This window comes from Hippoglossus stenolepis, chromosome 16 (genome assembly GCF_022539355.2).
Source record: "Hippoglossus stenolepis isolate QCI-W04-F060 chromosome 16, HSTE1.2, whole genome shotgun sequence".
Taxonomy (NCBI): Eukaryota; Metazoa; Chordata; class Actinopteri; order Pleuronectiformes; family Pleuronectidae; genus Hippoglossus; species Hippoglossus stenolepis.
The window spans coordinates 16,557,530-16,579,650 of NC_061498.1; the positions used below are offsets into that span (position 1 = coordinate 16,557,530).

A 22,121-nucleotide genomic window follows, 5' to 3' on the forward strand; every position below is an offset into this window, starting at 1 on the left:
AAACCCTTAATTGCATTCTCTTAAACAGTTTTAATTGTGTACTTTTCCTCTGCACTTTTCTGCTGTTATGTTTTAATCTCAGTTTTGTAAATGTATGTTTTATTTATACTTGTATTAACATTGTCTGATCGTTTTTCTTATTTATGTATATATAAAGCATGTATTATTATTATAATTATTCATATGAAATTGATATCAGTATCAGTGTTAATAGATGCTTGGCATTTTACCGATTTGACAAAAATATCGGTTACAGTCTTTTTATATTCTCAGTTTTAGCATTTCAGTAGAAGCCTGTATGAACCTCCATTTAACTCCTCACCAGATGGTGGCAGTAGAACTCCATGCCGCTGTTTGTCAACCATTACTGGCGTTTACCAGAAGCGAAGAAGCAGAACAACACAAGCGAAGAAGAAACTGAAACGAGGGCTGGCCTGAATTGTTTTGAACAGGTTCTGGCACATTTTCCTGCTTAATATCATTTCATTCACGTTGTTTGTTTCATATTTACTCTTGTTACGTCTCAGAGTTTGACACGAAATGTTTAAACGTGTTACACCGTGATAAAGGCTGCGATCGCTCTGCATGCGCTGTTGTATGCTAACATTTTAGCAACATAGCAAAGTCACTGTTTACCGCGCATATTCACGACGTTAGAAGAAACGTGTGTGGAAACTTTACAGATAAACCTGCGCACTGACGCTGCAGCTCACGGTACGGTACACTATAAGAGTAAAGAAGTCGTTGTCCTGTCTCCTGTAGCATCATGCCGAAGAGGAAAGTTCGGTTTGAGGACGGGGACGGAGAGTTGGAGCTGGAGGAAGATCTCCCAAACAAAAAGGTAACTGCCTCCCGATCAGGTTATTGATCAGAGAGGAGACGCAACTGTGGTGGTGTTGTGTTTTAATGTGTTTTAAATGTCAAGCAGAATCAACTAACATCTTTATATCCTGCAAATTATTTCACCTAATTCTGTTAGTCTATAGGAAAGTTAAGCTACGTTATTGAGTTTGATCTTTATATCTGATTAGTTAACTAACAATTTAATATGACTGTTAAATGCTGTAGGGAAGTTCACACACAAGAAACATTGTATAGCCCATACTTTTGTCAGCTATAAGTCCAGAACGCACCTTAATCCAAAGAGAAATCCTAAATGAACTGCCTCTGTGAACCTAAGAATATACTTCTGAAGATTGGTTACACAACAGTGTATGTAAAATCATGATTTGAAGAAAGATTAGGTCATTAGGTAAACGCATCACATCATATCCATTATCTAACTGTTAACAATGTGCACTACTCGCATGCCTTGTAGAAATCACAAAGGTTTTGCCACACCGTCGCAATCCATGACATTAACTTTGACTAATTCCTTTTGAAATGGTCTGTTGAGAGTATCCAGACTAAACCAGCCAATGTATTGATGTGTTTAACCTAATTTAAAACACAACATTCTATGATATTCATTTTACTGTTTTTAATCCAAAGAATCTAAATCAATCCCACCATATCCTTAGTGTTTCAATAGAACTGTTCTATTGCTTCCAGAAGTGCTGACTGGTGCCTAACTAAGTTTAAAGATAACTTTCCTTTGAGAAATCTCTGAGTGTGCAGAGCCAAACCACTGCCTCACAAGTGATGCCCACCCCTGTCTCGATACCAGCTCCACATCTGCTCCACAAGGGTTTTTAAAATATGTCACGCATGAAAGAGACCCTGTGATAGAGACACGTGATATTATCTGGCCTAATGGCACAGCTATCTAGAAGGCTATCATTCTGTTGGTTTGTGATTGTCGCATTGATCCACGTGATCTCTTCAAATCAATCAAGATTTTAAAAAATCGTCAGATTGTTACATGTAATATTTGTTTTCTTTCTTTTCCTGTTGAAAAAGAGTTGTGAGGTCGTCACTGGACCAGGCTCCAGATTCAAGGGTAAACATTCCCTTGACAGCGATGAAGAGGATGAAGGCGAAGTCAAAAACAGCAGCAAATATGACATTCTGGCCAGCGATGATGTGGATGGTATGTCCTGTGAATTATTCCGGCTGTAACGATAAAGTGACGTATGGAGAGTTGGTGTCATTCACCTTAATTATCTTTGTTTTCAGGGCAAGAGGGAGCAACCATTGACTTTGACGAGGGTGTTTCTATCACACCTTTCAACCTGGATGAGGAGATGCAGGAAGGACACTTTGACTCAGAGGGAAACTATTTCGTCAAAAAGGAGGAACAGATTAGAGACAACTGGCTTGACAACATTGACTGGGTAATGACATTTTTGGGCACGATATCATTATGTTTGAAAACTTTCCAAGCAATGTGCAATAATATCTGTTACCTTCTCCAGGTGAGAATAAAAGAACAACCTTTCAAGCAAAAGAAGAAAGGTCTTGCAGCCAAACGCAAACGCAGAGTTGGTGACGAGGATGAGGCCGAGGAAGAGAAAAAGAGAGAGGAGCAGCAAGCTGACAAAAAAAATGAGGAAGATGATGAGGAGGAGGAGATGGAGCCAGCTGAGGACCCCCTGGCATCCTACACTCAGCAGCAGCTCACAGAAGCTGTGCTCGAACTGGTGCAACCCGGGGAGACAGTTGCCACGGCGCTCCGTCGGTTAGGAGGCCTTAAAGGACGGAAGAGGGGAAAGCTGAGAGAAGAGAGCGAACCCACAGAGGACACTAAAAGGGATGCAGAAAAGCTTGATAGGCTCACAGCATTAGCCGACAGACTGGTGGGATCTGGGATGTTTGAAATCTATCAGCAAACATATGAAAAACTGGCCTATTTGATGAAACGCATGGTTGGTAAGAAACCAGCCGTGGGGCAGAAATCCAGCGGCGATGGTGAAGAAGAAGACGAACTTGACATGTTTGCAGATAAATTTGACGAGTCACTTGACAGCAAATCAGGGGACAAAGAGGAGGAAGAAAACAGAACAGGTAACACAGTGTTAATTGAGTAGGATTATCTTCGCTGCTGTGAATATGCTTGTTTTGTTTAATTACATGTTGTCCTCCTTCAGTGACTGATGAAGTGATGTGGGAGTACAAATGGGAGAATAAGGATGATTCAGAAGTCTATGGCCCCTTCACCAGTCAGCAGATGCAGGTATTTTCTTACACTGACACTACAATTGTTTTCTTGAGTTTGTAGAGGATACGAAGAAAGAAAAAAACTCTTGTGTATCTTTCCTTTGTGAAAAAAGTGATTTATATTATTTTACTGTCACAATCAAAAAGCAAAGTCAAGGGCCAAAAGTCATAAGGATAAAAACACTTTTAATATATATATATATATTTTTTATTATGCTTTTAGTATATATTTAGACAACACATTGGACCATTGTTGGTTAAGCAAGTGGTACAATTTATGGGAGCAAACTTAAAAGTGATTTCCGTCAGTGTCAGGGAAATGGCTGTTAGTAGCTGTCCAGGGAATAAGATGACAAAGGTATTGGACTAATCAAGTACAAATTTATTGGTCTCTGTCCAGTTGACTTGGTCCGAATCTTAGCCTGATGGTTGTGAATACCAAACCAAGAATTTGCTTATGGGACAATATTGTTCAACAACAGCACAGTTAAAATAGATGCAAATTCAATACGTGCACCTATATTGTTTGCATATACTTGATTGGGGCACTTGTTGAACTTGAGCACATTGTTTCCTCAAAACGAAATATGTTTGTTGGAATTCATTTGCAGTATTCTACTTGGCTTGGCCTTTTATCTCAATCAAACATAAACTACAAAGGAAGAAAGGGAGGTTAGAAAACAGTGGATTGTAATTCTGTAAAGAGTTCAGATCAAAAAAACAGGAAAAAGGTGAAATCTTAAAAAGCTTAATTATTTGATTTAATTAAGGGATATAGATCTGTGGTAAAGTATACTTAAGAACATGCAAAACCCTTTTGAGCTTCAATTTACGTAGGTATTTAAACTAATGTACCTTCAAACATATGAGTAAATCCCATTATGTGAGATTACTAGATTATTGGGTTGCACTCGACCTTTAACCTCAATCTGACTAGGAGGGTTTTAATCTTCTTCTTGTCTGTTTTGTAGGGTTGGGTGGATGAAGGCTATTTCAGCAGCGGCGTTTACTGTAGGAAGATCGAGCAGGAGGGATCTCAGTGGTACAACTCCAAGAGACTGGACTTTGAGCTCTATACATGATTCACGATTCACCATCAAATGGGCACAACCGTGACCATTGAGTCGGCGTTCATGTTTCGCCGAATTCTCCTTCTTTGATCTTTCATCCAGGGCTGTGGTGTCAGATGTGTCCTTTTAACTGGAGCCACTTTATGTCGTTTTTAAATAAATGATTCCTGTATGTGGTGTTGCTATCTGCCATTCAGTTTCTTTCCTTTAATTCTAAGAGTTTATACGTCCATTCCACCAAGACGTCACATTCTCAGTGATATTTGAAAGATTTTGTTATAATTATTTTGCATTTATGATTGGGTGCTTACCCTGGTATAAGGAAAATATGCTACTACTGTATACAAACCTGCCAATTCAGCTACTTTCTATTTGTGATACCTCAATAATGAATGAATGTTTTCAGCAGAGTAAAATTCTCAACTCTTCAGATACCACTTAGTTATTAGATTATAACTTCTTTGCCTGTAGACACTGATACATCAGTATTTCAGTAAGATGCTGAATACTGACAGTACAGTTCAGAGTAAAACAACTGTCAGATCTAAAGAAAATCACCAATTGATTAGTTGATTGAAAATAAATTAATTGATGATGATTGAGTAATTTGCTTATGTCATTTTTAAGAGAAATGCCTCCCAGAAAATATCTCACATGCGTATCTTAAATGTAAATATTTAGTGGCTTCTGGACTTTCTGTGACAGTAAGCTCAACATTTTTAGTTTTTGACTGATAATCAGACATCAAAACTGATCACGTAATTATTCTCCCACTCCTGTCTGAAATTGTATAGACTGAACATATTTTTTACTAGAGAAAAGAATACTCAGACATATGGATAATGATTATATATGATGGTTGCAGCCTCACAGTACTGATGGAATAATTCTACCTCGCTGTAGGTTACTTGACATACATACATACAAAAATTATTCAATGTGATAAAAAAAATTGCAAGATGCAACAGTAACTGATTTTGGCACAAGATGGAGGATCATGGTTGATATTTTATTGTACAAATGTTAAACTCATCAAATTATGAAGAGTCTGATGATCAACCTGGGGTGTGGGGGGCTCCTGGGGGTCCGGGGCCCCTGAGGAGTCCAGCCTGGAGTCTTGACTCGTTCATTTCACTCACTTGATCAAATGTAGGTCTTTTAAAAGAATGGGTCAGCCGGGGACATAATAGAAGACATTTCTTACCAGCTTCTATGTCTCCGTGCTCCTATTGGCTGGCCTCCGCCTACGACGCTTCGATGTCCTCTCTGATTGGTCACATTTCCGCCGGCGGAAAGCGGACTCGCGTTGTGATTGGCTGCTGCATGTGAGCGGTCCTTGGATTCGCAAAACGGATTCATCAGAGTCGCTGCAGGGCGCCGACCGACATGTCTTGTTTACGGTGAGAATCGACCCCGCGGTCCAGCTCAGCGGCCCCGGTGAGTTGTTCACTATGAGTCGCATTTAAAAGACGTGCGTGATTTAGACACGGGCTGTGATTAGACTCGCTTTCTGCTGAAATGCGTTTGAACGCTGGGAGGAATGACAGCTCCCGGCTACGGCTACTACCTGGCTCTGAGAGTGTACGTACAGGGACGGTGAATATCGACGTTAGCCGAACCATGCGATGTTGACGGGGCGTCACAGTGAAGCTCTGCTAGCTAAACAAAATAAAAGGCTCATGCTATTTCTTTTACTGAATCCTCTGTGCAGCTAACAGTAGCATGTCATATTGCTAACGTGCTCTCTCATTTCTAAAACTTTGAATGTGAAACGGTGTCTATTCCAGCAAGTAGACCCCGCTCCGCATGGGTCAAACCGCCACATCTTTTGAAAACAGCCACCGACATGATTGGGATGAGCTTGAAGCAGATGTGTGTGGCTAATGTGACACAACACATCAGCTTAGCGAGCAAAGCTAATAGATGGAGCTAACTTTTCTCAAGTGAACCGAGGCTGAAGACAATGACTGAGTCGTTGCTTAAATCCAAGACATGCGTCTCATGCTGTTGCCTCCTGAGCTAATTGTTGTCCTGATATTGATTATAAATATTTCAGTCTAAACCGTAGATTGTGATTAGAAAATAATCTCCGATTCGCGTAAATGTTATTAAATCGGTGTCATAACAATTCAGAAAATGACTGTTTGAGAAATAATAACATATAACAACCTTTTATTAACTTTATGAATCACATTCATCCTCATTAAATGAAATGTGCATGTGTCTAAATCAATTTGATTTAAATTCCCCAAGAATGGTCCCATAAATAGCCTTTATCAGTTGTGTTGTCCACTAAATGTTTATTTTATTCTTACTTCTCTATGTTAGCGTCTCTAACATGTAGGGTTGAAAATGATATTGTTAACTATCACAATGTGATTTTCATCAGTATCAATATAACAAAGATTTAATATATACTGATATGTTGCTTATGCATTGTGTAGCACAGTGAGGATGTAAACTCATTACTAATCCTCAGGTTTGTAAATTGTTTTGCTGTTATCAAGTGTTTGTCAGAAAGAAGAGTTTAAAACCACGACCTTCACTCAGGAGCAAAAATCACTCTTTAAATTTGAAGGAATAATGGCACATTATTGTGATAATGATCGATATTGACTGATTTGTGAATTTGTTTATATCATTTTTGGACATATGTCCCCAACCTTGTCACATAACTTTACATTACCTGGTATGTCTGCGTTTAGTTTTTTATTTCCAGCCTCTCAATTTTAAATCAAGATTTTTACATCAATGAAAAATATTCATGAGTTGTAGCCCTGGTTATTTTACATGTGAATGTTGAAAATAAACCATAAAGAAATCCTGTTTTATTCTTCATTTTAGAATAAACATCCATCCCAAAGGCCATAAAAGTAAGTAAAGCCTAATTTTTAAGACCTATTTTGAAGTGTGTTTATATTGATATGATACCCTGCACGTTTTTTTTCCATTGTTGTTATTCGCAGGGAAAACTGGAGAAAGAGAGAGGGCGAGGGCACGGGAATGTTGACTTATCCCTCTGACTTGCTCCCTCAGATAGTTTGTCCAATGGATGAAGATGCCATTCCCCCAAACCCTTTCTGTAGTGCACCTCCCCACAGTGAACCTCCACCACCTCTCCTCCCCCTTTCCTCCGTCACTCCCAGGTATAGTTGTCCCGGCACCTTCTGCTTTCTTTTGCTGTCGGTGTATTTCTTTTCCCCTTCTTGCTTTTTGGCACTTATTTAATTTATGGACGCATGTGGTTAGGACTTGAAAACACCTGTGAGTAGGACACATAATGGAACGTTTGCAGTACAAATATTTGGCGACACGCACACTCCTACGTTTTCATTCAAATAACGCATCATCTTTGCTACAGATACGCCGGGTGTCCACACTACTACAGAGCTTTAGAGTCGCTAAAACAGAGAAGTTTGGAAATACTGCTGGACCCATTTTAGTTTGAAAACTCAGGGGCTGCATTTTAGTCTGGAGGAAATTAGTCACTTACAACCACTTGCTGATTGGTTCTTTTTGGTCAAGATGTAGCCTTTACTGAATCATAAGGCTCCTATCACATGACACGCTGGTGTAGACAAATACAGTTTAAGTTTGAAAATGCTGGTTTCAAACGAAAATGTTGTCTGGATGTAGCTTTATAAAATATATTTCATCATAAAAGCGTTCTTTGTCTGCTGTTTTCCTTTCTAGTATGCTGCTATGCATGGTGCAGATTTAGATGTCACCAAAACTGTTCTTGGAATGTGAGATGATTATATTGCAAAAGATAGATATATTGCCTCAGTATATTTTGTCTGTAGCTTTGATATTGAAAAATGTTTTTTTTTCTGTTACTGATGCATCGTGCGCTTACTGCACTGCCTTTTTTCTCTTCACTGTATATGAAACAAGAAATGCTCCATGTTGGCTAAATCATTTTCAAAAATCCCTTCAGCTGCACGAATGATGGAATATCTGGACACAGGAGGAGTGGTCATATTCAAGGGATTGGAGCTGAAACACCTAAAAAGCAGAGCACCGCAGATGGTGGAGCGACTCCGCCAACATCTAGACAGAGTCCGTCCCCCAGCAAGAGACAAAGAGAGAGTGAAAGCATGGTAAATGTTTAACTTATAACAAATAGATTTTTTTTAGACTTTCTTGAGTAATGAATAGTCACTGCTCATGCTTTGCCTGTGCATCTCTCTGATTTGCAGGTGCAAGTGTCCCAGTCCACGCAGCTGATAGTGGAAAGCACAGAAAACAAGGTCAGTTTTATCATTCCCTGCTCTCACTCGACCCTTGCTGTATCCCTGTTAGGTTCTCAATCTCCTGCTTACTGTCTATTAGCATACAATTGATGGAGTATTGTCTGGTGTTATAAAGCTGACAGTGTCTAATCTGTTTGTGCAGCAGCTTTACCATAGGCCTGTGTATGGCAACACTGGAGACCAGTACAGTGAGCAGGGTGTGAGGGTTAATTGAGTGATTTTAATCCTCCTTCACGGTCTGCTGCATCTGACACAGACAAGCAATCGAGTATCTTAATGTGACCCACTAACGCACAGACTGTAGATCTTACAGAAAGTATCTTCATTGTCTCCTCGGTCCTTGTCGGACAAAACAATAGCTATAATAGTTTTATGTACCAGAACCTACACAAATGACTAAATGGATAAATGAGTAAATTGGCTGAAATGAGCAGGAAACTGAGTGCCACTCATCTGAACGGAGGTTTCTCTAAAACTTGGAAAATATCGAAAAATCTATGGAGTAAAAGTGTAATTTGCTAGAAGGCAAAAACGGAAAGTCAGAGGCCTTTGAACAAATTCACAGTAATCATGAATGTGTGCTGCTTTCTTACATTTTTATGAACAAGGTTTGGAAAATGAGTATATAATGCTTGTTCATAGACAACTGCATTTTAGTGTTTTGTTGTAGGTTGGATCAGCAGCTCAAATGGTAACGATGTCTTTACCAAACACAGCTGAAGTTTCTTTAACAACAACTGAAATGTTTGTGTTTATTTTGCAGGATGGATTTGATTCTACTCTTGCAGCAGAGCACCAAAACTCGTAAGTGTGTGACGGCAAATCTTTTACTTATGTGGAGAAACTGCTCACTATTATGTTTATTTAAAAGGTCTAGATATGTATTTGTTTGATTTCGTAATAATGGTGAATGAGGAACTATGGTTGAACGGCTTCCATGACAAAACAAAGTAAACGTATTCATATTTTTAAGGTTTTCATGAACAGGGAACTTGTGAATGGTAGGATGCCAGATTCCCACTCTTGTATTGGCACAGTACATCAATGCTTTCATTAGGGAAGCACTGATCTGAGACTGTTATTGGATATTGGTCCGATACTGACTCAAATAGCTGGATTGGGCATCATTGACAATGGGGCTGATCAATTCAACTCAGATCTACAGCGATACGTCATGCCTCATACGTGCACTGATAGCCCTCCACTCAGAAGTGTTCACAAGCAGCACTCCAATCTGAGACATCGACACAGGGAGCAGAAGAAAATGTTCAATGTGCTGATCTGTCACTGACTCACGTCGTCCTTCAAACTTGGAGATTAAATGTCAGATGACGACTCCTCGTAGTGTAAGACTAGTTTTGTGCCAACATTCATCAGACTCAACAATGGTTTATCTATTAATTTCATCACTAGTTATTGTTTATTTATTTAACAGTTGTGATATTATGATTATAAGCTGCACTCACTACTGTTTATGTTGTATGTGGTTTGCTGTGTGTTGTATGTTCAGATATGTGTTTAATATGCACTGATGCATAAACACAAATGAAGTTGCTAACGGATAAATATAGTGATTTGAATTGAATTGAATTCAAACCCACTGCAACATGTGTAACTTTCACTAATCTTAGCCTTAACTATAAACTCAATTCTATTGAATTCAACTACTTTCAGATCGTGGGTAAACAAAAACATAGGGTGTTACTTTGTCTTCATCAGTGTCCACTTTAATAGTAGGACAGCTGAACACTGACCACAAACGTCTTGATCATGTTTAATATCACATGCAAGGTGAACCATATAATATTGTTCCGGATCTTATGTAAGGAGCAGAGTACATTACAGGTTATATTGTATCTACTCTATTTTCCATAAAATTAATTACACCAATTCTCTCAATAAACCGGAGAACAAATAAGTTACTGTACAAAATAAATCTCATCTCAACAATATGGAAGGAGGTATTTCAGGCTTGCTCCTAGTCTTTTCCAAACAGTCAGATGCACCTTAATAATTAAAACTGGTATATTATCAGTTATCTGTCACGGCACATATATTAATATGCGTATCAGATCTGTGACATTTGTAATTGTTTCTATTTGATATAATGACAATATTCTTCCCTTTCTCCTTTTTCATTCTAGACAAAAGGACCAGATAAGCTCCTCGAATGAACCAAAAGTCTCTGCTGCAGAAAACGTAGTCGAGCAGGCGGCTGACAACACCACACAGAATCTTGATGCCTCTAAATCTGACATCGGTTTATGCCGGGGCTTGGCTGTTGAACACACTGTTGAAGATGCCTCTGCCCCAAAGGGATGGGTCATCGGGCCGTTGTTTCAGTCACTCAAGTCGAAGATGGCCAGTTTCACAGAGATCGTCATGAGTCCTGTTAAACTCTTCAGGGCTAATAGTCCCCCACTGTCCATGGACCACGGACCAGATGGAACATCCGATGCTGAGCTGAGCAACATGTTTCAGCCAATAGGACAAAGTGAGACTGGGAATCAGGAGGCTGAAGTTTATCAACAGAGGCTTAGTGAGGAAGAAGGTGCACAAAATGCGACAACCAGCGACCTTGAATATTCAAGAAAACTAGCCTTTGACATCAACAACTCTGAAGAGGCAGATGAATGTGCAATAACTCTTACAGAAAAAAACTTGCCTGATTCTGTGCCTTTGAAAGACATTCCCGGACCCTGCAGCGTCTCTAAACAAGTTTCAGAATCTGTTGGGTCAGTCGTCCGGTCATCCACACTGTCGCAGGCCTCCCTCACTTTAAGTGCCTCGCATGAATCCAGTTTGAAGACGTCCGGCGTAGTGGAGGCGCAAGAGAAGCAGGCTGTCCGTCCAAAACCACTGCCCACAAAACGCACAGGAAATAGATCTGAATCGAAGAAAGTGATCTCCAAGCCTTTTATATGGGAAGTCAACAAAGAACAGAACCCAGATGTCAGTGATGAGCATTTTTCTCAAAGGAGTTCGGTCCAATCAAACAAAGCCGACTTTACTCAGTTGTCATCTTCTTCCGTCTGTCAGCTTGACACGGACGGTCCTCAGCCTGATGACAATATCATGAACATTGAAAGTTGCAGCTCGGAGAGAGAAAGCCTCTTGAATAACTTAAATGACAGTGCTACTGGAAGGACACTGAAATCCACGTTAGAAACTCGGCAGCTGGAAAATCTGATAAACCCTGACACTGATTCAGCTGCAGGTGTTAGGCGGTCAAAGAGGGGACTGAAACTTTTTCAAGAAACGGTGAAGAGGAAAAAACTGAGAGATTATACATGTTCAGAGGATATAAAAAGCCAAGAGTCATTAAAGGTGGCTGCAGAGAGTGGAATATTAAGAGGGCTCAGACCACCAAGGAAGGAAGTTGTGTTAATGAATACCACTGTAGACGGGGAAGAAACACTGAAGCCTCTTAGAAAAAGACAGGCTGCATCAACAAGAGCAAATAGGAAAGGAAAGGTTGGACAAGAAATGCTTCCTGCGATAAATGAAGCCATGTCTAACACACAGACTGAAAATTCCCCTGATGCTATGTTGGTTTGCTCACTGGATAAAAGCAGTGGTGTGTCAGAGAATCACCAAAAAGGTGGAAGCAGCAAGACAAAGCCTAGTTCATGCAAAAGACTTAAAACAAGGTCAGGTTTTGGTAAACCTGACGTGAACATTGAACGTATGGATCTGGAAACCACCGTGGCAATCACCTCTACCAGACAAGTGCAGCCGGAGCCACTTTCCGACGTTTTCATCCATCCTGATAAAAAGCAGCTTCAAAGCATGAGTAAGTGCAGGAACACAACCAAGAAACCACTAAAACGTAAATCGCCAATCCAGGCAAGTTCAACGACAGAATCAGACAGCACTTTGGTCTCTAACTTGTCAATACAATCAGCGTTGCCCTTTGAACTCACACCCACAGATTCTAAAACCTCTCCGCCCACTAAGAGGGAGGAGAACTTGAAAACAGGACCGAACCGTCAGAGTAAAAGACCCAAAAAGGGTTTTAGAGGTGCTGTTAAATCTTCTGAGTCAAGTGAGACCCAGGAGTCAAAGCAATGTATCGATGACCTTCATTTGATAACCAAAGACTGCCAGTGTAAAGACGGCAGATGTAAAAGCACAATGGACCCAGTGTATTTTGAAATGACACCTTTTGAAAGTAATCACGAACCTGATTCCTCCCCAGCTCAGTCTCATTTAGGTTGTTTTGTACAATTAAATAATGAAATTAAGCATTTAATAGACAACAGTGCAAAGAGTCCTTTTCCTGTGGCTGATGAGGTTTTGCTCTCTGACACCGAAGCCAGTAATCACTGCTATGTCTCAAGATTAAGGTCGAGTACAAGAAGAGTTAACATTCAGCCAAGGAGAGCAGATAACCAGAGGAGAAGGTGCAGAGTTTTGCGAAGTAGGACACATAAAGGTGAAGAGATGACTAACTCGATCACGATGGAGGATACAGATCTGGTCACAGGGGGTACTCGCTCGTCAGAAGTCGACTTCACAAGGGGCCTGTTGCGCAGCTACTCGTGCCCAGAGATCCTCTCCCTCCACCCCTTTGACACGCCCTGGACGACTTCTGTGCATTCTCCACATCAAAGCAGGACTCACTCGTCCAATCAGCACCACTCTTCCCATACCCCTCCCGTCCCCCACGCCAACAAGTTCCTTCGACGAGCTCGCCGACACACAGTCTGCAGCATAGAGGTGGAGAGGGAGATCGCTCCCTTGTGTCTTCGAAAGGAAGTGTACCCATCCAGAAGGTCTGCCCCGTATGATGGCGTCAACCCCTTTCATAGTGCCACACATTCTCCCAGCACATCCCTCTCTGCTCTTGCGTCTTGTTTCCTCTCAAGTCCACTGGCTTTCCTTTCGAGGAAGGTTTGCAGCAGAGGAGCTGCTGCCAGCCCCAGCACTTCCTGTCACATTTCCTCTCCCATCTCCTCTTTGCTGACGTCCCCAGTGAGCTCCTTCACAAGGCACCTTCCAGGATTCCTTCAAAGAAGCGACTCCTCTCTTGCTAACTTGGATTCTTGTATCAGGTAACATACTTTTTAAAATCTCTAAAAACAAGATATTTTATGATCCTGCAAATTATTTTCAGGTGCACTCAAATTGTTTGGTTTTATTTGTAGTGGAAATCCTCTGGAGTGTGAGACTGAGAGGAGACAACAGAGTGAGGAGGAGGAGGACGATGGTGAAGACACAAGTTCATCCAGTCACGAGTATGAAGATGTTGGGTTAAGAGAGGAAAAGGCTTTGTCTGATTCTGAGATCAAGGTACTTATTTACATTAGTGAATGGAATTCTCACACGACTGGTGTGCCAACAACTGTGTGTTATTTTGTATTGAATCCCTGTGGATTTCTTTACTCATCGGTCTGTAAACTTGCACGTTTGTTTGCAGATTTAAGAACTTGTTGATTGGTAGTTTGAGACAAATATTCTTCCCACTGGTTGTTCTTTAACATCAACCAACCAGATTAATGTAAAATCATGAACTAAATTGTATAACTTGAATTGTACTAAGTCAAAACAACATTTTGTAAAAATATATATAAGATGAGGTTGGATGAAATATCAGTAATCTTGATTAGTTATTGATTGGAGATAAGAGAAATGAATCACAGCTTAATATTATTGAATTGTCATTGGATATTGAGGTCTGAGTCCAGATTTACGACAGTGGTTCATTAAGAGAAAACATTATATTATGTTGCTGGTGAACAACAGTTTGTAAGTAAGAGGCTTCTGTGAAGGCTTCTATCGTACATTTTATTTTTTCCACTGTTTAACTGTAGATGTCAAACTTGTTTCACAGTAAATCTGTCAACAAGGATATTTTTTATTTTATTCTATACTTCTTAACTCTGTTCATTTATCGTATATCACAGGTGGTTCAAAAGCACGAGGAACGAGGGAAGGTTTCATCCATCAGAATTCGGAAAACTTTACCCAAACCTCAGAACAACCTGACACCCATGGGCCTACCCAAACCCATCAGGTATGTACTCCATATTTGTGCACCAACCTCATTCTTCAACTGTAGGACAATGTGTGACAAAGAAATAACTAAATTACAAGTTCCACTCAGAAACTTTTTCTGTGTGAAACATCGGTAAGTCATCATCATCATCATCATCATCATCCTACATCATTTTTTAAATCTGTGTATTCCCACCTTTCCTCTACTTATATTTTCATTTGTTCCAGTAAAGATCTCTCTGCTAATACTCATTTCAGTTGCTCTAAATCTGTTTGTGTTTCCTTTATTGAGCCACTTAAATCCACTGCTTACAAAAGGGTCGACATGCTCATTGTCAAGTCAACAAATAAAGTAGATGTCAGTTTCTGTTTAACACCTCCCTGCCCCATAAGTGCAAGGAGCAAGTTCAGATACAGATAAATCTGTAAACAAGCTAACATGACAAATTCTGGAGAAGTAAGGTAAATTATCAGAACTCGCATGTAATAAACTTCACAGGAAATCTTAGGCAATGTTTACCTAGCTTGTTTTACTTATAAACAAACACTAGGTCCTACTCAAAATGTGCACTGGTTAATATGTTTTTTAAAGATGCAGTCAAATGTTGTAAAATGTTGTAACATTTGTTATTTGTATGAATTTAGCCTGAGATGGTCACACAGGAGTCTCTCCTCTGGTTCATATTGGCAAATTAACACATGAAAGTAGGACACATCCTAATGGGTCGCTCTCTGACCTACCCTTTAAAGTGAATGTCAGTGTCAATACATGTCGGTTTTCCATTGAATACTTTCTGATCAATAGACTGATAGATTTCCATGTTCATTCTACTACAGGCTGAAAAAGAAAGAATTCAGCTTGGAAGAAATTTACACCAATAAGAATTTCAGCAAACCCCCCGAAAGGTAAGCTTAGCATTAGACAAGTGCAGGTTGAATGATGCACATAGATGACACATACTGCTTTTTTAAAGGTCAAGTCTTTAACCAAAATATATGCAGTTGAAATGCAGCTTCTCCATCATTTCCCTTTTAAAATGTTGGACAGTAAAACTTTATCTATGCTGTGTTTTCTACACATAAAGTTGAATCTTAAAAAGACACAACCATTATTTGCCTTTACAATAATGAGTCAGACCTTTAGTCTGTTTAAATGATTGAATTAAAACTTAATTAAACAAAATGCATATGTATGACATTGTACACAAAGGGTCTGGGTGCAGCCTTACTGTATACAAGTTTAAAATAACAATAAATGACCTTTATCCATACTAGTAGCCCCAAATTAAAATGAATGGATGAATTAAAGACAAATGGTCTAATTCTATACAGTTATTTCAAATTGATTTATTCTGGGAAGAATGCAAGTCTGTGCAGTTACACACATTCACAGCTGGGGGACATTATGTGTACAACCAGTCTGACCTGCTGAGCAGCTGTGCTAAACAACAGCACCTCAGTGATGGTATCGAGGGAGGGGCAAGTACCCAGATTTTTTGGGTCACAACCCTGCACCTCTCGTGTTCAGGTCTGTTTATTCTAATCTTTATCCAGGTTCACAGTTGTTGCATCGTATGTAAGAAAGCAACATACTTTTTTGTGATAGACTAACAGGAATTAAGGAATCTCTGCAGTATTATTTGGGACACAGCTACAGTTTCACTGTCCTCAGACTGACTAAATGTCATTCATCCATCATTATTAGTCATTTGTGTCCCTTAACCCGCTGGACTGACTCACTGACTGGAATATGTCCCACGTCTTTCAGCCGGCTGGAGACCATATTCGAGGTACCTCTCAATCGCCAGAATGGCTCCGAGTCCTGGTTTGGCCAGAGACGTTTCAAACGCTTTTTAGAGTTCCTGGAGGTCGGCGAAGCCAGAAAACCAAAGAGGCCGCTAGTTGGTGTCGGAAAGGCCACAAGTTCATCTTCCAGGACGAGACGAGGGAGCTTCACAAAAGAAGAACCCTCCCTCAGTGTGCAGGACGTGGACTCACTACTCTGTGCCAAGCTGGATCAGCTGAATTTGTGGTTGATACATGATGATGAGAGAGAGACAGCTGACTGAATACCTTTTTTAAATGGCGATACATCTTTTAAAAAGTCACAGCAGTGCTGTTCACAAGACTTTTTCTAATGTATTTTCAACATGGAGATTCCCATGTGAGTCTTTCAGCACAATCAGTGTTTTAAATGTTGTGGTTACATGTTACTACTGAAGAATGGCATTTTTCATTCTTCAGGATGTAGCCTGCAATTTGAAGAACAATCCGTTATAGCACCATAAATGTATTTCATCCCAAAGGTTATTAATATACTGGTTAAAAGCATTTTACAATAAGTCGCTTTTATCATCATAATAGTAGTCAAACTCCTGCCGTCCATTTTCCCAGTCCGCCACTTTACCTCCGCGATATTCTCGATGTAATCACTTGTACGGTATCACAGCATTTTTTCTCAGACTTTCTCCCAGAGCTTCGCAAATCTGCACAACCTCCCTCCCGCATCACATTTCTGTAACGCTGTCTGGTTCAAAGGAAGCAGTGTGTGAAAGAAGTGGTGTTGCAGCATAGTTGTAAGTTATTTATAAAGGCAGCTATTTTTTTTAATTAAATGCTGAATATAACTTTGAAACATGCCAGCAAGAGATTTGTTTTTAACCAATTTTACAACTACGTTTCTGTACAGTCTGAATACAAATTGATAAAATCGTTTTATTCTGCTCAGGGCAGACCCTGTTTAATTATACAATTATTTGTGTTTGTAAATTTATGGCTGAAGAGATTTTTGTTGTATAAAATGTAACATGGAAACAAATCAGGCCCCCAGAGAAGATTTATAGTCGAGAGTGGAAGTGTCCAGATTCCACTGCTGATCGTCTTTTTATTACCTGTGATTCTCTCTGGATTGTTTTCTGGTGTCTATATTTGTATTGCAAATGCAACTTCTTGACAAATTGCCTATATGTTTAATTTTCTTCTGCCAAATTAAAATGAAGTTGCCTTAACTGTAAGTTTAAATAGATGTTTTGTAGGCATATGTTCTTGTAAATGTGGCTGTTTTTTCAGAGGGCACGTCAAGGTGTTTCAAGCAAATCAAGAGCACTTACGTTTGTCATTTTTATTACAAAATTGTCTCTGTTACATGTTTGTATATGGTACAGCATATTGATACATTCAATATTAATAAAGTTAATACGCTTACAATGCAATAATGCCAAGATAATGTTGGTGCAACAAGAGCAGGGTCTCCTCTTATGTTCTGACGAAGCACTGCCATGATCTCTGCCTTCTAGAACAGACCCCAAAAAATATTAAGGATTGGGTCGTTAGTGAGGAATTGTAATGTTTGATATACTGTATGTATCAAGTTGTTTCATGTCTCAAACTATCAGCAATGTTGAATTTTCTATTGTCATTTAGAGTGGTCCATATATATTAAATAAATATTACAGCGTGTAAGAAAAGACGGTTTTTAACACTATTTTCTTGAGTGGTTTCCTTGTGTAAAATATGAGGATGTTTAAGAGGAAGCAGTGAGACGGAAACTGGGACAACAACAAGAAAAGCTACAGCAGTGGTTATTTTTGTGTTACATGTAAATACCAGTTTCTTCACGTCTTCTTGTAATATAGCATGAGCACCTCTGTACAGTCCACTGTCTCTGTAATCCTCCATAGTCAGAAAGAGCCACGCCGTCGTTTGGCGTCCATCCAAAGTCGATCAGTCTTTCAGAGTGAAAAGATATGAGATCAGCGCCATCAGCATGGGGATTATGGCCAAACAGCAAATCAACACTACGATGGATATGATGCCGTATTTTCTCGCCTGTCGTGAATACTTCGCGGATCTCACTGAATCCTCTGTTTTCTCAGCCTGTAGAAGTAAAGACAAAAATTCCAAATCAAGTTCTGTAGTTTTGTGAACATAATTGGATCTGTCCTGTTGACATTAGTTTCTACTTATACTCCCACAGACCCCCACTGCTGTATATGTTGAAAATATGTGTTCCCCTTTTTAAATATGATTTATTTTCGCTTCTGATCTCATGACAACCCAACATAAGGAAAACTCTGAAAATCGTTCCTCTAACAAACGTGGCCTACATCTTTAATTTAGTCTAAAAAAACATTGAATTATGAATTCCTTATTTGACACCAGCAGTTTTATATGTAAAGGATATGCAGGGACAAATGCATAACCATATTCATGTGTCAAAAATCAATACAGAGCAGATATTGGTCAGACAACGATTCCCTATCATGATCTCATACAAGTGATGTCATCAAGAAGTAAAATAAAGTCATGCACACTGTAGTTCAAAGATGCACTTTCAAGGTATCTCTGCATTATATAAGACTAGACATACAATATACTATCGACCTCAAATATATAGAAATATGTATCATATAACACCATGATAAAATATGGAAAGTATGTCATATAGCGTAGAAATACATTGATAACATTATAGACACGACCTACAGATTATTTATATCGACCAATCATTTCACGTCCTATGGTCTGAATTATTTTAATTTAGCCAAGAAGGAAACTTTAAGTGCTGCTCTGCCTCTCAGACGCTCCCCCACCACAACTTCATCAATTTATATCCCAGAGGTGTCTTACTAAGAGTATAAGCAAAGTATTTACTTTGGCAAAACAAATGTTTACAACCTGGTTGATTTCCTTTATCTTAACTTATTTGAAAAGGTGGTCCTCAGAATGTTTCTAACAATCAGAAGTGGGCCTTAAGTTACAAGAGGTTGAGGACCCCTGGTATAATATATACAGTATAAATTAGCATTGTCTGATTGGGGCATGTACAGCATGCACAGGGTCTGCATCGCCCCCTGATGCTTTTCATTAAACTCGTCGAACTCTGGATGCTGGAGCCTTTTTCAGCTGAACGGAGGAAGTGACTTTGACCTCTGCAGACACTGTGTGCAGGAGGAAGTAAAAACCCTTCGAGTCCACATGAGGGCATAAAAGACGTAAACTACATCCAGAGAACATTGAATTCACCAACAGAGAGTGCATGAGCTGTTTCTGCAGAGGTAGTGAGAGCGAGCCTGGCCGCATGACATTAACTGACTACATTTCTAACTGTCCTTTTCACAACAGGAGGAATGTGCAGCTTTAGGCTTTAGACACTTTGACTGACAGAGGGAGAGAGGGAAAGAAGAGTGAGACAACAAAGCACCTTGACTGAATATATCAAAGCTTTGATCCCGATGCAGGAGATCCCACAGATGATGCTGCAGATGGCCAGTTTCCTGTTGTACCTGTCCTCCCGGCAGGACGCGGCGTCTCCTTCACTGCTGCTCATCTCTAACATAACATCAGCCGAACCTGGCGTGGTGTTCAGTGGGTCCTCAGACATTTTCACAGACGTCTGAGGTGATTTGTTCAACTCTGAAAAACATAACCGCATGTTTATAAAGGTTCACCTGAGTGATACCACAATTCCTAAAATCGCCTTGTATGAGTTTGTAAAGGCACAGAACAGTTTTGATACTTCTGCATCGCTGCTCTATGTTTTAACTTCTCAAATAACTTAAGATAAGTTTCACCATTTATCTGAGGACAAGCCGTGCGTAGGTAAGTGTTTATTTAATTACAGGTAAAAATGTATCTAGCGTTCCACGTATTTTCAGAACAATGCACATGACCTCGCGTGTATTATGACTCACCGGCCTCATGGATCGTGTTTGATCTATTTATATTGCTGCTTACATTCTGAAATTAGTGACCACCGGTTTAATTTTAATTTAGTTTTGACTGTACATAAAGTAACAAAACTCCCACACAGAGTTATCACCTATCTGAGCCCCAACAAGGCACACAGGGAGTATGGGTAATTTTTAAGGGGTTAAAAATGATCTCTTATCTTGCTCCTGTGAAAACTTTTATTACCATTTTCTGGCTGCTGCTTGGGTTTGTTTTTAAAACAGACTGATGAAAAAAGTTTTCCCAAACAACTCATGTGCTGTGTTTTACTTTTGTTTTCAGCTTATGACATTTGATTTGAGTTTCACCTTCCATTTGATTTCACTTTCACCTTCCATTTGATTTCACTTCACCGAATGAAACAGTTTCAAACAAGTCTAAACACATCCTCTAGGAATAATCAGAATAACAGTTTCTGTGGAAGGGGTGTGTGTTACCGACATGAAGCAGAAAGTACCCTGAACATCCAGAGTTTAAAGCGTCTCCTGTTAACCACAAAAAACAACAATAAACAGCCTGAAAACCTTGTGTCTTCGCACTTTGAATGTACTGAAACCTCCCGTCTAATTGAAAAGCTGTCATTGAGAAATGAAAACATTAAATTCTAATTAAACTTATCTCTGTTTTGATCAGACCACACTGGCATACTTGTAGTGTTTGTCACAGAGTGAACCACAGCGTGTTACACACAGCTGTGAATCATCTGTGTTGAGAAACCTCTGGTTTGTGTCTTCAGTTGACTGAAGTTTCTGTTCTTTAAACGTACACGACTCAAAAGCTTCACACATCAACCACTCAAAAGCTGGTTCTCTGAGACCAAAATGATTTAACAAAGACAACCTGACCAGTTGTTTACACGCTATTAAACATCATTCATAGCCCACATTTAAACATTTAAATACAAACCTGATCCAGTTTAAAAGGCACCGCTCTGAACCCGCTCCTCAGTCTCAGTCCACAAGCGTATCCTTGGTTTATCCAGTGTTTTACTCAGGATGATGTTTAAGCCTTAATAATATAGTTGGCAGGTGCCTCGTCCTCTTGTCCCTGGTTTAAGGTCACACCTGCCACATGAGGGTTTTCTTTTCTTTCCTTCTTTAAAAAGTTTCAGTTAAGAATCCCACATGTGCTCATCCAAACATTCTCCTGTCCCTGTAGTAGGAGTGAAAAGCCGACCTGTCCCTCTACCATACAAGTTGTTGAATGACAGGATTGAGAGCTGGGGCGTGAAACTGTGTGAAACCTCCACGCCTATTTTACTGTTAAGGCTCTTCCGTTTTTTCTTTTTTTCTCTCCGTATCTTACCCTCCCACGCAGATTAGTCAACCCATTGTTCACACATATATAGTATATTCTGTTCCTTGAGTTTGAACTTCCTCTCTCTCTCTTTCGTTCGCTTTGTAACCTTGTGTCTTTTTTCTTACCACATTCCTCAGGACCCGGGGGAAGGCGTGTCTCCACTTGTCTTGCCTTGGGGTGAAACCGCCACAGACTCCACTGTGCTAAGTCCATGTTGGAGTCGTGAACAAGACACTGTTCACTCTCTTTTTATGCTCATTACAACAGAAAGAATCCCTCCATCTTTCAAACTCTTGTATCTAATCCAAGGGGTCGGACGAGGCCTCTTCTTGTGCTGAAGCTTTTATAGTCACCTGCCTTCCCTTTGGTTTTGATAGCCAGAGATAAGAGACAGAGTGTTAACTTGACACCGTGGCTCTGTGATGATGAATACCTGACTGCATTTTTTTCAGGGCTGACGTCACCCAGTGTTCCCTGTACCACCTCATGCACAGCTGGATCTTCCCTCATGGAGAACAACAAGAGCATGAGAGGGGTCTTCTGTGGTGTTTCATCAGCTCCCATTGACACCCAGGAACCAGAAAGACCATTTCAGTTTGGTCAATATAGTTTTTGATACCTGCAGCTACATGTAAATACTTTGGCTAAACTACATTTTATTATATTTGAGTCTCGT

The 22,121-nt window shown here is 39.8% G+C and overlaps 2 protein-coding genes and 1 long non-coding RNA gene across 7 annotated transcripts; 2 read left to right on the forward strand and 1 right to left on the reverse strand.

Moving 5' to 3' along the window:
• Nucleotides 1-312: 312 nt before the first annotated feature.
• cd2bp2 (CD2 (cytoplasmic tail) binding protein 2) lies at nucleotides 313-4,343 on the forward strand. The gene is made up of 7 exons (XM_035180335.2): nucleotides 313-452; nucleotides 763-841; nucleotides 1,900-2,029; nucleotides 2,116-2,273; nucleotides 2,355-2,943; nucleotides 3,027-3,112; nucleotides 4,068-4,343. Exons 2-7 carry the CDS (start codon nucleotides 767-769, stop codon nucleotides 4,176-4,178), a joined length of 1,149 nt encoding a protein of 382 aa, XP_035036226.1. The 5' UTR covers nucleotides 313-452; nucleotides 763-766; the 3' UTR covers nucleotides 4,179-4,343.
• A 1,139-nt stretch (nucleotides 4,344-5,482) lies between these two features.
• On the forward strand, nucleotides 5,483-17,883 carry prr14 (proline rich 14). 5 transcript variants are annotated; one of them, XM_035180330.2, is made up of 11 exons: nucleotides 5,483-5,603; nucleotides 7,011-7,039; nucleotides 7,133-7,312; nucleotides 8,104-8,266; nucleotides 8,366-8,416; nucleotides 9,183-9,223; nucleotides 10,564-13,473; nucleotides 13,567-13,711; nucleotides 14,326-14,435; nucleotides 15,254-15,322; nucleotides 16,185-17,883. In XM_035180330.2, exons 3-11 carry the CDS (start codon nucleotides 7,170-7,172, stop codon nucleotides 16,483-16,485), a joined length of 3,933 nt encoding a protein of 1,310 aa, XP_035036221.2. In that variant the 5' UTR covers nucleotides 5,483-5,603; nucleotides 7,011-7,039; nucleotides 7,133-7,169; the 3' UTR covers nucleotides 16,486-17,883. The 5 variants fall into 5 exon arrangements, with proteins under 5 accessions (XP_035036221.2, XP_035036225.2, XP_035036223.2 ...); XM_035180332.2 differs by having other exon boundaries at nucleotides 5,496-5,603; nucleotides 7,203-7,312; XM_035180331.2 differs by lacking the exon at nucleotides 5,483-5,603 and adding an exon at nucleotides 5,623-5,747.
• On the reverse strand, nucleotides 17,523-21,510 carry LOC118123156. Its single transcript, XR_004698556.1, has 3 exons — nucleotides 21,053-21,510; nucleotides 19,620-19,831; nucleotides 17,523-18,292 (listed from the first exon to the last, which is right to left on the reverse strand). It is a non-coding gene; the product is annotated as an uncharacterized LOC118123156 (long non-coding RNA).
• Between the last annotated feature and the right edge of the window lie 611 nt (nucleotides 21,511-22,121).

Excerpts from the sequence above, each read along its gene's own strand:
- cd2bp2 (XM_035180335.2), top strand. The coding sequence starts at position 767 with ATGCCGAAGAGGAAAGTTCGGTTTGAGGACGGGGACGGAGAGTTGGAG. Across the intron at positions 842-1,899 it reads AAGATCTCCCAAACAAAAAG|AGTTGTGAGGTCGTCACTGG; the intron begins GTAACTGCCTCC and ends CTGTTGAAAAAG. Across the intron at positions 3,113-4,067 it reads TCACCAGTCAGCAGATGCAG|GGTTGGGTGGATGAAGGCTA; the intron begins GTATTTTCTTAC and ends TCTGTTTTGTAG.
- prr14 (XM_035180330.2), top strand. The coding sequence starts at position 7,170 with ATGTTGACTTATCCCTCTGACTTGCTCCCTCAGATAGTTTGTCCAATG. Across the intron at positions 8,267-8,365 it reads AAAGAGAGAGTGAAAGCATG|GTGCAAGTGTCCCAGTCCAC; the intron begins GTAAATGTTTAA and ends TCTGATTTGCAG. Across the intron at positions 13,712-14,325 it reads TGTCTGATTCTGAGATCAAG|GTGGTTCAAAAGCACGAGGA; the intron begins GTACTTATTTAC and ends CGTATATCACAG.